Source organism: Ornithodoros turicata, chromosome 6 (assembly GCF_037126465.1).
Source record: "Ornithodoros turicata isolate Travis chromosome 6, ASM3712646v1, whole genome shotgun sequence".
Taxonomy (NCBI): domain Eukaryota; kingdom Metazoa; phylum Arthropoda; class Arachnida; order Ixodida; family Argasidae; genus Ornithodoros; species Ornithodoros turicata.
This window is the reverse complement of record NC_088206.1, coordinates 56,968,373-56,985,008: the sequence shown is the minus strand read 5'-3', so window position 1 is coordinate 56,985,008 and position 16,636 is coordinate 56,968,373. Positions and strand designations below refer to the sequence as shown.

Here is a 16,636-nt window from a genome sequence, read left to right as displayed (position 1 = left end):
GGGGCTCGTGGGGGAGAGGCGTGCCTTCGGGCCGCCATGTTGGTGGGCCCTAAAGTGCTGTGTGTGCCCATAGAAAACAATGGGAGGCAACAGAGATTGTGAGTATTTATTGCGCTGCAAGCATTGGTCGTTGTTTGTCATCACACAATTTTGTAAGGTGCCAGTATACTGATGTATCCTAACAGTGTTTCACAGGTGTCCTGCCGTTCGATTCTTAATTACGTTATGTTTTTCATTCCGAAACTAGACCGTCACTGCAGTGCAGCGCTGGGGATTGTACTACAACACGTTTCCCAGCCAATATTTCAATAAGAAACGACTTGAGGTTAACAACAACCATGTATATAATATCCCGTACTGCGTTCTGGACAAAAATTGTTCCATAAAGAACGGTCCGGGAAAAGATATACTCGCATATGGCAGAAAGAGATCGTTCTGTAGAATCACAGCCGTTGTTTTAGCCGTGTATGCGTTTAGTATGATTTATATCAAGCATCGCCTTAGAAAGAGTATTTTAGTAAACGACAGCGGTGCTTTGCCTCGCAAATATGGACACACCGAAGCAGCCCAAATAATTACTTCACGCAATTAGATCACACTCGTTAGGACAGTTAATCAGGTAGTGATGTAAGCTTAATCAATTAAGTTACTTAGAAAGTGGTAACACCTGCTTGAGACACAGGACTTACCTCTTTTTGAAGTACAGCCCTTCTATGTTTGTTTGCTTCTTCCTTCATTTGTTCTGATTATTTGCAGGCGCGATTGTGCCAAACTGAATGTCCTTCTCCAGCACTCACGTGCTTTTGTTGAATACAACTGCAGCGTGAGAAAAGCTGCTTGGTGACGGGGTCCTGCTATCCAGTGCTGACTTTGTCATGCTTGTTATGTGGAGCATGTTCCAAAAAATGCAGCTCCGTGGTCTTCAAATTGCAACAGGACTATTTGGAGCTTGAAACAGTTGTGATTTTGTTATTTTGGCCCTCGTGTACTCAAGTCTGTGAAACGCAAACAAAAAAGTCTAACACGATATGCTTTTGTAATGAAGATCACTGATGATGAGTAAAGAGAATATACGAGTTCAAGTTTATTCAACATTTTATATCATTCATTATATTATTCAACATTTTATATCATTCATTATATTATTCAACATTTTATATCATTCATTATATTATTCAACATTTTATGTCAAGTTTATACAACATAAAGTTTATTCAAGTTCAAGATTTATTTCTTGCACTTATGCGTTTCAGGATACAATGAACGTGCAGAGAGGTCCCAAAAGGCTACATTTATTGTTTTGTGACCTTGCTACAATGGCAATATATATTTTAGGAATGACAATGATCAGGTACGCTCTCTAAATTTGTAGCACTCAATTTTAGGTTGGAATGAGCAATGAATAGCAACTTCCATCCTGATATTTTCTCATATATGCTAAATTTTAAATTTAATGTGATCGAATATGTGATAATATAACAATAATATATAAGAATATAATATGTGATAAATGAATGTGATCAACAGTAGATGTAAACAACATGAGTAGCCAGAGAAGGAGGAGGAGCACGTTGCAAAAAATGCAGCTGCACATCTGAAACTCCAATCATTATCATCGTCATCTAAAAGGGAGTGTGGTAGCACTGCCGTGAAACCAGGCACAATTTCTGAAGATCTTGTATGACACTTTCCGCAGTTTGCACACTTTTCTGCAGCGTCAGTCTCTCTCATAGGAGTTACTTTTCAGTAACGGTGACTCCCATCTTACATTTTAATGTGCGAGGGCTCTCTTGCACTACACATGTACGGTTTTCAAACTGCAACATGACGATTTGGAGCTTGAAACTCGAGCCCTGGTGTACCCTGTCTATGAAATGATACCAACTGAATCATGTCTGAAACGTGATGTTTAATGGAAGATGGCTTTCTTGGTTGTGCATTCTGCGTGACAAAGATGTAACACGATATGCTTTTGTAAAGAAGATAAGTGATGTTATGCTCTATGAATGAAGAGAATATACATTTTTCAAGTTCAACATTTATTCTGGCATATACGCATTTCAAGATACAATGAATGTGCAGGGAAGTGACAAAACAATACATTTATTGTTTTGTGACCTCCCTGCAATGACAATATATATCTCAGGAATGACAATGTACACGTACACTATGCAAATTTGTTGCACCCAATTTTCATACATGCTGAATTTTAAATTTTTGTTTTGCTGCCTATGTGTTCAGTGTATTACAAATTGCTTAATGCAAACAACACTTTGTTAATTTCAAGCTTTTTGCTCCCATCTAAGATATTCCTATCCTGGAGGAACTGCCACTTCGACACCATAAAATATTCAGTAGGTTTCACTCTGGCAGGCCCTGCCACTGCAAATTTCCTGAATTGAAACCCTTCAAACTGTGTCATAATCTTAAATACGTCAATATTTCTGCAAGTAGTTGACATGCTGGATGACACTCCTCCTGCAGCTAAGGCAACTACAGAGAGCTCCAAGAGGCCGAAGGTAAACCTACAGCTGCATGAGTGTGATCAACAGTAGTGCATTCTCAATAAATAATTTTCTTCTTATAGCGTACATGTGCATGCCTATTAACTGGAACAATTATCACAGTTCCTTGACAAGTTTTAATTTCTGAGAGTGTACTGTAGAGCCTGCTTAGATCAACAACAGTTCATACAAGGTATTATATACTGTGAATGCCTTTAAAAATCCCATGTGACACATATGCCTTTACTTTCTGGAGGTGCTGTGGTAGTCAAAGTTTGTGGGCATTACGCAGGTTCTGCACCCATTTCTTGAGTATGTTGAGGCAGCTGTGAAGTAACCTGCATTGATGATGATTATTCCAATTTTTATGGTGCATCGACAACAAAAGAAATAATACATCAGAACATTGGTTTGGGTGCAACAGTTAAAAATGAATATGTTGTTCAATAAATGCATTGGCCAAATGTTAAAACATCAGTTTAAAACATGGTTTACAATCCCTGTATCTTCTAATAATTAAAAAGATTGAAAACTATTCTAAAAAGAATATGGGGAACTCTTCTAAAAAGAATTATAATCTCTAATTATTATATTGCTGGGTGAAGGAGCCTAAAGTGTAAGGTGTGTTTCTGATGTGAACATGTAAGAAAATATGCAAAACTGAGAGAGGCCAACCACAGTGCGTGCACTGAGGTTGTTCCTTCCTGTAAAGTAGAAACCAGTGGATGAGGAACGTGATACTTACCTGTACACCCAGCCGTATCACACTGCACAGATAATTCACTGGGTAGCCCTCATGACGAAACCTGTATTGAGAGACCACTTTTGCCTTAAAAACTGCTACAAATAGCACGACACGATACAAATTATTACTATCGTAACAAGCTGACGATACAGCTCAGACACAAAGGCGTTATTCAAGTCGCGCCACACCACCGTTACGTAGGATTCTTTGTCACAAATCAAACCAAGGCACAAAACAGTACCAATACATGAAAAAAGGTGACAATCGTGGTCTCATTATGACGTAATACCGAACTTGTGCGCGAAGGTAATTCAAAGAAATGAATGTGGCACTTGCTTCCGCAGAGAACACCGTGTACCATGCTAGCAATGCATGCAAAAAAGCGCTCGAGTGTTCGCACATATATTGATGACAACACTACCTGTGTAGTGTAACGTGTTCTTTCAAGCATATTATGCACCCAAACTGTATTTGCCGCCGGGTAAAATGCAAGTGTGCTCGATTGAACGTCGGAAGGGCGATCAAGCAACCTGCATCCAGTGCTCGTTTTGGGCAAAAAAACACTTCATAATGGTCAACTAAATATACAGAATGGACGCCTATTTATTCCTCGATAGAGAGTGACTCACCTGTATAAATTTAGGCCCTGTAACCTTGCCAGTACGGTTGGTACGACCGTAATTGCAAGAAGTTGCCATGATCGCTGCGGCGACTGTTGTGGGTACAGTAAGATGGCGGCCGGTTTCTTCACGCTCGCGCTCCCTATCCGCGATCCAGCCTTTTACAATCGAGATCAGTGGTATAGCCATTCTAGATCGTGTTCTACATGGAGCAGAAGAAGAAGAAGAACGCGCGTGGCTGTTTCTCTCGTGTTAACGAACGTAGAAGAAGAAGAAGAAGACGTTCCAGCCTTGGTTACAACGATTTCTGCTGCGACCAGTAGACAGCACTGTTCCTCACTGCTGTCTACTCTGCGCCGGATCTATTGTAGTTTTGTCCAGGACTGCTGTGCCCTTCCACTAGTGTGAGTATAATGAGCTCTGCGTGCTTTGCACCATTGACTATACAGCTGAGTATAGGACATGAACCGTTAGCCGTGCAGCGACTGTATTAGCTGTGTGATCACTAAAAGTAGCTTCCAGTAATGATTGGAGCACTACCATTTCGCAATCTCTGGTTTAAAAATATCTGGTTTTGCGGATAACAATTCTCATAGCATTCGCGACATGCCACTGTTCCGTGCTTATTATGCCTATAATGCATTGTGTTCACGCTAAATATGGAAAATCCCTGGCTATTTTTTGACTATATATATATATATATATATATAATATTTTATATTTATAATTATTATATATATTTTGTTTGAACGGAGATCAAGAGCTGATGCATATTTTCTCTCGCGTCTAAGGGCACGGGAGAAAGCGCGCTTCGGGCAGGGCGGCAAAAATGGCCTCCAAACCTCTACACCTTTTTGAGACCATTGCCTCACACTGTATTGACTCGACCCATCAGCACACCAAAAGGAACGGATGGTGACGTACAATACACGGCCATATGGCCATTTATCGCAATTGGAAAAACGTGTTTTATTATAAAATCCTTCCGTAATTCCTCACCAGCCGCATGCCGCGCTTAATACAACGCCCGAGGCGTATTCTACCTTCATCCCGATTACATACATTACTGACTCGAATGCTTGACAATCCCTGTGCTTACTCTGCTGTGCCGTTGTGTTGTACCTGTTCAAACACTTCCATGTTCGTTGCGCAGAATATCGGAAACTATACAGTGAGCTACTAAGCGCATATCTTGGCCTCCCGTCCGCGTTCTTTTGTGGGATTAAAAGGAAGCAACGAAAGGTGCGACCGTGCAAGCAAACACCATCTACGAGAATAATATAGGGCATGCATCAAGGAGATAGTCAAGATCATCTCCGAGGAGCCGCGCACGAAGAGACAGCTTCGCCATTCACAAGCAACTTGCCCCAATCTGTAAACCCTCCTGAGGTCCTCTCTGCTGCCGAGCCTGACCAAGGCGATGGACAACCGAACCAACTACCGCATGCATATGGCGACATACAGGTGAGCACACTTCCACTTATCATCGGTACGCGGATAACGTTACTGCAGAGTAGTGCTATACAATGTATCAACATATCGCACATAATCGTCGCAACTCTCCCTTTTTAGAACGACGTGACAGTTTTGATGATCGCCAGTGCAGTGCTCCTAGAGATGTAACGTAGTAGTAGATGAGGCAATTAGAGACTTAGATTGAGATGTTACCCGTCAAAAAGAACTCGTTACGAGCTAAGTTACCGTGTCAAAAATGTAAGCAAGTTAATAACAAAGTTCATCAGCCTGAAATGTAACTCGCAGTTACGGAGTTCCTTAAAAAAAAGAGCGAGTTACTTCGTTCCACAAGTACAAGTTCCAAGTTACTTCGGACACGAAATAGCACTACACAGGTGCAGCGCGCGCGACCAGTGGAGTTATACCTTGAGTTGCCTGCGGAGGAGTGCAACACTCTTAGATAGTTTTCGTTTATGTCCAACAATTCGAACGCTTTGTATCTTACCCCCTGTGGGCGCACAATGGTTCAGCTTCATTTCAATGGCAGCGGTTCTTACTTCCTGACTAGAATGCTGTCATTGATTGAATATCACGTTTTGTGGCATAAAATGCCATGAAAGAACAGAAGAAACCAAGAAAATCAAGAAAATATGTGGACGCGAGTGAAAAGCGAATTAAAAGTAACTTGCAACTTAGCTTAAGTTACTTTGGAAAAGTTGCCTGAAAAAGAAAGTTACCACGGCGCAAAAGTATCGAGTTAAGTTACTAGTCCCCCCCCAAAAAAAAAGGAACCTAGTTACAGTAACGAGTTACCTCGAACTCTGATTAGACATAGGACTAACACAACACAAGCATCGCAACAACCAGTTGCATACTTCGATCGAATAATGATAGCAGCAGCAGCAGCAGTGATGGGATTCGAACTTACGGGTGACCTGCAGTCAGAGGCGGATCTAGGGTTACAAACAACGGGTGCTGATGTCCTGACTCCCCGTCAATTTCTGTCGTCAGTTCCTGTCGTCTGTCAAGTTCTTCAATTGATCGTCAGCAGCGTATATAGCATGCTGTCGTAGACAGGGCCCCCTGTGCTCCCGCCAAGTATAGTCCAGGGTCCGCCCCTGCCTGCAACTGAGGTAGTGCCGACCATAGCGGTACATAGCATCCGAGTTTAGCTGCCCGTTATCTTTGTGCGTTCTCTCCACCGAGCCTTACTTCCAGGGAGTTCCAGACCCAGGGAGCTCCGACGCCCAGGGAGTTCCAATGGCAAAGAGGCATTTGGCCGTTGATATTAAAGACCTTAATCTCTGGTACGGGGAAGGCCCCAAAAGGGTTGACATATTCAGGGGCGTCAACATCAGCGTGCCACGAGGTGGAATATACGCATTGCTCGGTTCTTCTGGGTGCGGCAAGACCACGCTGCTTCGTTGCATCTTAGGACGCAAGAAGTTTCAGCGTGGAGAGGTACGCGTCTTCGGCACTAAACCAGGAACTCCAGGTTCCAAGATACCCGGTTCCAACGTCGGTTACATGCCACAGGAGCTCGCCCTCTTCGACGAGTTCACCATCGAAGAGACCCTCGCGTTCTTCGGCCAGATATATTACCTACCTATGAAGGAGTGGAAGGAGCGCGTGGAGTTCTTGGTTCAGTTCCTGGAGCTGCCTGACAAGCAACGATTAGTGAAATACCTTAGCGGAGGACAGAAAAGAAGAGTCTCCTTGGCCTCGTCCATGGTTCACAACCCCCCTCTGCTTGTGCTGGACGAGCCAACTGTTGGAATCGACCCTGTTTTGCGGAAGTCCATATGGCAACACCTGGTGGAACTTACAACAAAGGAGAAGATGACTGTTATTATCACAACGCACTACATCGATGAAGCTCGATTGGCTTCCTTGGTGGGATTCCTCCGCCAAGGGAAGATGCTCGCAGAAGACCCCCCGGCGACACTCATGCGGAGGCACAATACGCATAACTTGGAAGAAGTGTTCCTCATTATGGCCAGCTCGCCAAGCCCTGAGGGCCAACCTCAGGCCCCGGTTCAAACAGAAAGGAGAAATGACCAGGGAGGAGATGAGGCGACACAGTATTCGTTCTTGGCTTCTGTCGTGCGCAGTAAACAACAAACGCTGATTTCTCTTGACAAGAAAGACATGAGTCGGTCGATTGCGAGGACAAAAGCCATTTTTCAGAAGAATGTTGTGAAAATTCGTCGTAATCTGGGTCTGCTTCTCTACAGTTTCCTGCTTCCGTCAGTTGAAGTGATGCTGTACTGCATTGTTATAGGGAAAGTGCCCTTTAATATGTTTTTGGCTGTGGTGAACGAGGACAACCCGGTCAAGTACAGCCGCCAGTTTTTGGAACTGGTGGACTCTAGAATTATGCCTCAGGTGAGTTCATGATTTCATGAGCAGGATTGTTTTTACACATTTCTCCTTTCAGCGTTCTCCACAGCTGTACGGTTTCCTCTTGTATAATGCATAATGCGTAGACTCGTCAATGTACCTCAGGGTTTCCAAATGTACTGGATGCAGAATGCTAATGCACGGTACGAGACAAGAGTCCATATATAATGCAGAAGACAGCGGGTTTTCACTTTTCCCACCGGGTTATCAGACGACATATGCGCAGGTTTCGTCCAACGGCAATGTGGCATGTACGGGTGTCTGTTAGTTGCAAGGTTGATCGTAATAGAATAGAACGTTTCTCTTGACAATGTCCGCTTTTATGCAGCATTATGTAGCATAGATTTACAGTCCATATACAGCTTACGCGTCTGGTTGGTTTGCCTTACGGCTTATGCAGGTGAACTATACCAGCCTTCAACAAGCCCTGGACTCTGTATCAAAAGGCGTTTCGTATGGCGTAGTGCACATGAAGACCAATTTCAGCAAGGGACTAGACGAACGCTTCCAGCAGGGCTACGTCATCGACCAATCAATGGCGGATGCCAGTTCCATTGACGTGTACCTGGACATGTCAAGTGAGTATTAAATATGTACCTTTGATGATAGCTATTGCACGTCGACGCGTATCACATTCGAAACCAATGCGACCTGGAATAAACATCCTCGGCTTCTAATAGACCAGCAAGTGTTCACGACCATCATCCGATATTTAGAAGAAGCGGCTGAGAGGATGGTCACCGACAGTTTTGTGAAGGCAGGGAAAAGCACGTATGGGCTACAAGAACTACTCAGAGTGAGTCCCATGCATATACCTCATACCTCAGAATCGTGAAGTATTCGCCGCTCTCCTTCCGCCGGCTCCCCTACACTCTTAAAAATGAACTTCACCGCATAGCACGCTCCTAGCCAACCATTATCTCGAATGATATCGTTATCTGCCCTGATTTGTTGAAAACAGGGGACGTACGCCTTTTCTGTGACAATTATGAACAGCATAAGTGTCACAGAAATGGCGTACGCCCCCGTTTTCAACAAATCAGGGCAGATAACGATATCATTCGAGATAATGGTTGGCTAGGAGCGTGCTATGTGGTGAAGTTCATTTTTAAGAGTGTACTCCAGAAACACTGCAGTCAAAGAGATTGCACAACAAAACCAACGAGAAAGTGTTGGATCTACGTATGTGCTCTTCATGTTTAGCTGTGGATATACATAATTTATTTGTTTGCATCAATAATCTGCACTTCAGAGCTCCACAGGAAAAGTCTACCGGAATCCCCTCCCCTAACTGCTCTGCTTATCACACACACGTCTACTCTTTCCGCTTTGTCACTTGGTCTGCTTAGCTAGTCCGTATACCTATTTCAGTGCCCATGAACAGCAGAGCCTTTTGTCAAGAACCTATAGTCAATAGGGATGGACTTTGCTCCGCGACCAGATGTAATCTCACATAGATCGGTCATGCATGCTTCTTAGTGTTCAAGAGTTTAGAAACACCGTAAGCATTATGAAACCTGTCGATAACGTCTTTTTGCAGTTGAAAGAACCTGTATATGGAGATAAAAACATGACATTCACAGAGTTCGTTGCACCAGGCATGATCCTTCAGTGAGTACACTGTAAACCTTATCTCTTACCGAAATAAAATTGTACCGTTGTTTATATCCCGAAATAAATTTACCTTTGTTTTTGACGGCACATCTTGTAGCAAGGAGGAAGTCGATGTACAGAGATTTGTACACGCCATTTAAGTAGTCATTTGCGCACGTAACCCGTTGCCTGCTTACCAGACGAAGTTCGTGTGGTGCTCGGCGATGCATTAGAATAGGCTATGCCTATGTCAACATGGCGGTCACCAGATAGTTATGTGCCGGTACCGCTAGGTGCTCTAGAGGTGCACGAACCGAAACGAAGTCCGATAGGGAAGCTAATTTCTGTTAAAGGAGCAGTCTAGAGGCCAACTTCTTTTCTGTTTTTGGTCAGTATGGAATGTTAGGCGGCCGAAAACACTTTTCCCACAATTAGTGCGACCGTAGCTAAATTGGGACGCCTGCAATAGCTCCCCGAACCTCCCGCGCGCCAAACACCCTCCTTCGCCTTCACGATAGGCACGTGATGAGCGCCACCACACACGTCACTATGTGACGCAACTGGTGAGGACGCTCCTCATTGGACTTGGGATCACATGATCGAGGTGAGCAACATCGCCCAGGCCGGAGCGTCTGCTAGCGCTTGGGAGACGCCATGCGTTCTCCGGCTTCGTGATGTCCTAAACGGAGGGTTTGAAGGCTGTCAACGACACAACCACGATTTTTTGGGACCGCAGGCACCACGGGAAGAACGAGTGGTGCAGCCCGAAATTAACTGCGTTTGTACAGCAAAAACCCCGTGCTTCTCGACAGTGTGCAGCCTGTCCGACAGTTTTCACCGCGCAGTTGGTTCAGTGGCTAACAGGTGGCGCCACAATACCGCTTCCACAATACCGCTTTGCAATAGCTTTCTGCTGCTGTGAATTCTGAGATTGCACAGAAGCCACGGATATATTACTCTTGTGATCGTAATCTTATTTTCTCAGGCTGCGTATATGCTTCTTCTTTTAAAGAAAACGTGATATAAATCATATAAATAATAGAAGTCAACAAGAAGCAGCTAGCAATGTTCGTAGCAGACGGTTTTTCCTACGAACGAATGAGGGGCTCTCTACCACGAACGTCACACTAGAGTGGGTGTGGTCTGCAGTTGGAGCGCTCCGGCCTGTCACCGCGGCAGCGATTTTCCAAATTAATTGCACCGTGGTGACACAACTTTGGACAAATATTTTGTGGGAATGCTTTTCACATACTGCTTTACAAGATGACAGCAGTTTTGGGCCATGTTAGATACCACTTTAATGCTCCTTTAATGCACTGGTAGTGCCACTGGCAGTACATGCACACATACAACTCCCCGGAGACTGCCATGTTCACATTGGTACAACCTATTCTAACGCGACTGGGCCGTGGTGGGTTGGAATCCTACCACTGGCTGTGCTGTCAGCTGTGCTGCGAACGTTGGCACGGTTCACCTGAAGTCTGCCTAGGACACATACTAACACCCTGTCCCCTACTCCTACTCCCCTACTCCTTCCTACGTAAAAACGGCGCAGAGACGCCTTTTAGGCGCCTCTCTGCGCTTTTTTACGTAGTTATGTACAAACTTGCCAAAATCTCCGCCTTAACTACTCCTTCCTGCTGTCCCCTCTCCAGCTGTTCACATATATACGCCGCTGATAGCCACAGTTGCTTCGCGGCGCTAACACCGAACAAAAAAAAAATCAAATGCACCGAATCGCAAGTTTGCCTGACTATTTTGTTTTGTTTATTTAACTTCCACAATTTTTCTGTAGTTTCATGGCATAGCTTCAGCTCGCATAAATGGGTCATCTTGCGCACCGGAACTTCGTTCGGCATGTAGGCAAAGAGTAAATTGTGCAAATGCCATTTAGGTTCTTCTGCAGACAGCTCGTATTACATGGTGGTACCGTATGATATTTTACTGTGTTACCTACCTTGTTGGAGGAAACCTGAAAATCCTCTTTTGCAACAATTGTGTGCCCTGTCCTCTTGTTGAAATCGTCAGCTAAACGCTTTCATTTTATAAAAACAAGGATTGAAAGGAATGAACAAATGCTGTTCTACTTAACATGCGGAACCTCCAGTCATTTCCACCCGGCGTTTTTAAAGCTTTCACGTGCTTGCAGAGACGGCCACCCGGCTGTAGTATACCGTCGAAACTGCAGAGCTATATACTCAGAGGCCACGATAAAGTCGTTGCTTCTGTTCAGGATCACGTACATGATGGCTGTGGGGCTGTCCGTAAACTCTCTTCTTGAAGAACGCAGCGATGGCCTCCTGGAACGATGCACAGTCGCAGGTGAGAACAGATGACATGGGAATAGTGGCGACGCGTGATGGACATCCCATTTTTGTACACACAGGAGTGAAATCCATAGAGATCGTTGTGGCCCACATAGCGTCGCAGATGTTTGTCATCGTGGTACAGGACTTACTCCTCCTGTTCGTCGGCTTCTTCGTATTCAGTCTTCCCTCCAAAGGCCCTCTCTGGGTGGCCATTATACTGACACTTTCTCAAGGGTTCTGCGGTCTCTCCTTAGGTAAAGATACCATACCATTGGCAATGTCTCATAGCCATTACCATAGGCGTTCGGTCTATGATAGCTCGATACTTGCATTGCCTGAGCAGAGTGCCGGTTGAACCATCATGGATCGAATGCTTACACGGTACGCTCAAAACGGACTGATACGGAATGATACCGCTCTATTAAGGGTTACAACATGTGGAAATCTTAGTGCTACCAACGTTAGCCAATGGAGGAGATGGGTTCACGTGGACCTGGATTGCAACTAAGAACTATTGAGAGCGAAGCGCCCCGCAGATTGGAAAGCTGCGAAAGAAGCATCAGAGTTACTTACGATGAAGCAAAACACTTCGTAGCGCAGAAGCAGAATCGATAGAGGTTACTCGACCTGCTCGCTGATTGTCAAGATACTTAATGGGTTAATCGGAGCCGCCTGTTGGACAGCGTTGCGCACCGTGCTCCCCGCTGTCCAATAGACGTGTTCGAATTATTTTCCTCGACGCATCGAGTTGTCTCTACACTGAACAAACTTCCAGTCTCAGTTCCAAGCCCGCGAATACCAAACCAAACGCGTATTGCCGCGTTTTGTGGGCGATATGATTATCTGCGCGCGCAAGACCAGCCAGAGCCAGCGAGTTTTTGCGGATTTGCCAGCGTGCAGCCATAGCTCAGAGGCCGACCGGAGAGTCACTGGGCAGCATCGCTAAGCACGTGCCTGATAGGAGCACTGGTGTGTTCTTTAATTGCTCGCGACAGTCCCGAGACTTCGAGAAAGTAAAGGCAGCAATAGTAAACAATCTCGCTTAACAATAAAAGGGTGTGGACCATTTCATGACACGGATCAGTAGCTATATCGGTCGATGTAACGAAGTCGCGGTGGTGGAAGTAATCCCTACAAGGCTATTCGAGAAGTTCCAACGCAGTCTTCCTGAAAGACTTCCGGCCACTACATGCAAGCTCATGACAATTGGAATCTGGGCCTGAAACACGGGGTTCCCTAGAGGACTTGATAGACGGGTATAAATCAACCAAATTCTAGGGAAGCATTGGGGGAGAGGGGACAAGGGTTGTATCACGCTGGATTTTGGGGTCACAACTTGTCCTAGGCTAGCTATTTAGACAATTGGTCCATATGGCACGTCCCGTACAGTCGCCCCGTTAATCCTATGGGCTGGACAATGTTAGCTATTTGCTGGCATTATTCCAGAGTTGGAGCAGACTTATGATTTATCGAATAAATAAACATTGTATTGTGTTCAGAACACTTCTGAGATTCCGTCAAACCATAGAAATCGTGAGGAGAGAGGCTGAAAGAAAGGAGGGAGAGTAATCGTGGAGAACAAAGGGCTTGTACTGCCGGAGTCGAAGTGTGGAAGGCGCCATGATCAGTGCAGTGGATTCGGCCACGGCCTTTCCACGGGTGAGCGCCAGTCCGCATCGGCACCCTGGTATCCAATCCAATCCAAGTCATGCTTCCTTCCGCTGTGCCGTGCGCGAAGTGTGTTGTCTATCACCGCATGTGCTTTGATCGCTTCATATCCCGTAATGAACGGTCATTGTACTGCTTAAACCTTATGCTGCGACATGTGAGAACTGCGTAAGGAGCTTGTAGGGGATACTGTTCGTAACATGTTCGGCCTAACGTATGTCATGGCGGTTCTCATCGCTAGCTTGTTTTCTAGTCACTATGAGAGTTCTGCGCTCCAAATACGAGGGCACTGGCACGTTTCACCCTGGTACGCCTTGCTGTCTCTTGCTTTGTTGCACTTCCTCTATAGTCTGGGCAGTGATACAGCGAACTGATCGTCATTTCAGGGCTCATGATATCCTCAATTTTCGAGAGCCCTGACGCTGCAGGCATGGTAAACGTGGGCATCAACTATCCCGTCCTCATTCTCAGCGGTGAGTCACTTGTAGCTCTCGCGCAGATGTCAATACCTGAACTTGCGCGGTTCCGCAGGCATTATGTGGCCCCTGGAGGGAATCCCGCTTTCCATAAGGTGGTTCAGCTACATGATGCCCCAGACGATCCCATGCGATTCTATGCGTTGTGTCATGTACAAAGGTTGGACCCTCCTGCACACCAATGTCTGGATGGGCTTCTTGGTCAACTACATCTGGGTCGTCATCTTCCTCGTCTCCACCGTGTTATTCTTCAAGCAGTGATAATAGTATCAATCATTTCGCATAAGCATGACCGTTATATGACTCCAATTGATGCGCATATGTTTGCGACAAATTACAACCTCTGTTTGATAGGTGCGATAACAAGACGCATTGTGTGGCGCGAGAATAAAAGCTGCGTACACAAACATGATGGTTAATGCACTTGATCCGTGCGCTTGATCTGTGCAGACTTGTGTAGACCGGTGCAGTTTGCGGTCCAAGCTTGCGGCACTCTCCAATAATGGCAAACCGGTATGTGGCCACGAACCACAGGGGTGGCATCCAGTCAGTGCCGGATTTAAGCGGGGGCTGACCCCCCCCCCCCCCACACACAAAGGGGCCCCCACCAGAAAAGGTCTTGTCCAAGGGAAATCTGTTTTGCATGCAGAAAGCGCATCCCTGAAACGGAAACTTGATAAAAATCTGTCCTCCATCCCCGCATATCGACCCCGAATAACAGATTGGATCGACATAGAATACACGAGGGAGCCCAGTGCCCCGGGGCTCCGTAGACTGAAGCGTGCTGGGACGACCTGCGTGCATCCTGGACAGGTCCTGGTCGCATGTCACAGCAAACGTCAAGGCGCACGTGACCTTAAAGATGGCGACGCTCGTGATCGACGGCCAAACCGTTTGTAAACAATGCGGATATTTCTGCGCTACGTTTTGGATGTCTTTCGATCACGGTAATTATCTCTATCCGATAATCTCGCAGTAAAACGCTCAGTTTTGCACATAATGTATCTTACTGTTGACGACTTCCAGAAGCAGCCCCGCATAGTTTACTCTGGCAAAATACGTTCATCTCTTGGCTTTATGGTGACGGAAATATGTCGGTAAGCGGCAAAACGACATGTAAACAAAGTCACATGACATCAAAATGACGTTTTCTATGACGTGCGACCAGGACAAGATGGCAGTTTTGCCAAAAGCACCCGCTTGAGGGTAGTTACAATGGCGGGTTTGTGTCACCCCTGTGCCACGAACACTGCAATGTGGGAGGGGTGAGCATTACTTCCAGTACAGTGGCCCGGCGGCGCCTTCCTACCATGCGGTCCGTGCGCAGTATTAGGATTACGCACGCAGTATCTAATTGAGAGTAGTTGCACGTAAGGCCTATCAGCATATCAGTTAGCCTTTCATGCGGAGACAGCTATTACTGCTTACTCCTGGGTGGAGCAGCAGCTCGCGGCAGAGCAGACGTGTCCAAGGGTCCTGGATTAGGAGTGAGAGGTAGTTGGCCATGCTTTTTCATGCGCATTTACCGTGTATTGCATCTAATTAAAAACTGTCGTTTTTTTAAAAAAAATGCAGTAATGCAAGGGTTCTCAAATATTTGTTATTCGAGGCGCCCCTGATCGAACCGTTGTGTGACGCGTTGAATAGGAGAAAATACAGAAAAAAGGCAACTTAGGCCCGTGTGAGTGGCTCATATCGAAGGGAGCTCCACGTGGGCTACCCCGATTTATACCGACGGCACCTCTTCGGCCGGCAGGTCACCAGGCGCTTTTACCGTAGAATAATTTATAAAGTATACAGCTATAGGTTTGCCACCTGTCCTTGCTTCACCCAAAAATTCAAGGCTTGCGTTCGTTGTCCCGGTTAAGGGGTAATTCGGACTGAGTAAAAGCCTTATGACTAGTGAGTTTTTCGTTTGCGTCATCACCACATGCATTGCATCATCGTACATGCGTCGATGAGAACCTGCATGCCAAGCTCTGGAGCAGGGTGTGTAATAGACGCATTGGAAATCGACGCCGCGAATATCGAAACTGAATAGAGTAACATTTGGGAAGGTTGGCAAAGTTCCATTTTGAAGCGACGGAAGGTGGACGAACACAGAGGACGATCGCTGTTCTCTGTTTCGTCCTCCGTGCGTCCTCATCTGGCGCTGACGTAGGGCACACATGCCCGCCGGTTATGCAGCCCTATAGGAGAGATCACGTGATTTCGAGAACCAATAGAAAGGCACGGACTTCTCCCTCAGTACTCTTGCATGTATACAGCAAGGTATATCTAAACAGGTAGCGCAACTCCCATAGGGCCCTGTGTCTTCATAATGACGCCATGATAGAGACTGTCAGCGCCATCCATCCGTTGAGCGGACTACTACGATTGTAAATAAATGACGTCGGGGATGACGTCAGCACTATGAATAATAAGTAGTGCATAATTAGCCATGGCACGTTTACATTCGCGCACTTTGTCCGCGTTGTATGCCCTTTCCCTCACCCAAGCAACAACACCAGACGAGAATACAGAAAAATAATTCACATCAGGTTTAATTAAACACATCAATTCGCAATACATAGAGTTATCACAGATTTATACAATTCCAAACTGAAGGGCATCGTGATGACCAGACAGAAATTAGGAAGATTCAGTTAATTTCCATTTCTCTCCTAGAGCTACACGTACACCTAGTGATTAGACGTTTGCATTTATTCAGTGAGTGGCTATTATAGGTAAATTGCAACGAAACATGGCATCGTTGGTGCACAGCTGATTCCTGCTAACACTCACGCTGTCATGGCCGCTCGTCCCATGACGAAATTTTTTTTTCGCGAAGCCAGCAACAGGGGATGCATTGTATTTATCTGTTCAC

The 16,636-nt window shown here is 45.6% G+C and overlaps 1 protein-coding gene and 1 long non-coding RNA gene across 2 annotated transcripts; one reads left to right on the top strand and one right to left on the bottom strand.

Moving 5' to 3' along the window:
* Window positions 1-1,285: 1,285 nt before the first annotated feature.
* On the bottom strand, window positions 1,286-4,000 carry LOC135398096 (uncharacterized). Its single transcript, XR_010423995.1, has 3 exons — window positions 3,879-4,000; window positions 3,250-3,310; window positions 1,286-2,842 (listed from the first exon to the last, which is right to left on the bottom strand). It is a non-coding gene; the product is annotated as an uncharacterized LOC135398096 (long non-coding RNA).
* Window positions 4,001-4,122: 122 nt separating this feature from the next.
* Window positions 4,123-14,171, top strand: LOC135396778 (ABC transporter G family member 20-like). Its single transcript, XM_064627939.1, has 10 exons — window positions 4,123-4,273; window positions 5,023-5,333; window positions 6,543-7,709; window positions 8,125-8,302; window positions 8,405-8,520; window positions 9,265-9,335; window positions 11,551-11,639; window positions 11,704-11,880; window positions 13,681-13,767; window positions 13,826-14,171. Exons 2-10 carry the CDS (start codon window positions 5,157-5,159, stop codon window positions 14,029-14,031), a joined length of 2,268 nt encoding a protein of 755 aa, XP_064484009.1. The 5' UTR covers window positions 4,123-4,273; window positions 5,023-5,156; the 3' UTR covers window positions 14,032-14,171.
* Window positions 14,172-16,636: the final 2,465 nt, after the last annotated feature.

Bases quoted from the DNA above. Each gene is read 5' to 3' on its own strand.
- LOC135396778 (XM_064627939.1), top strand. From the start codon at position 5,157: ATGCATCAAGGAGATAGTCAAGATCATCTCCGAGGAGCCGCGCACGAA. The intron at 7,710-8,124 runs GTGAGTTCATGA...CGGCTTATGCAG, and splicing joins ACTCTAGAATTATGCCTCAG to GTGAACTATACCAGCCTTCA. The intron at 8,303-8,404 runs GTGAGTATTAAA...GGCTTCTAATAG, and splicing joins CGTGTACCTGGACATGTCAA to ACCAGCAAGTGTTCACGACC.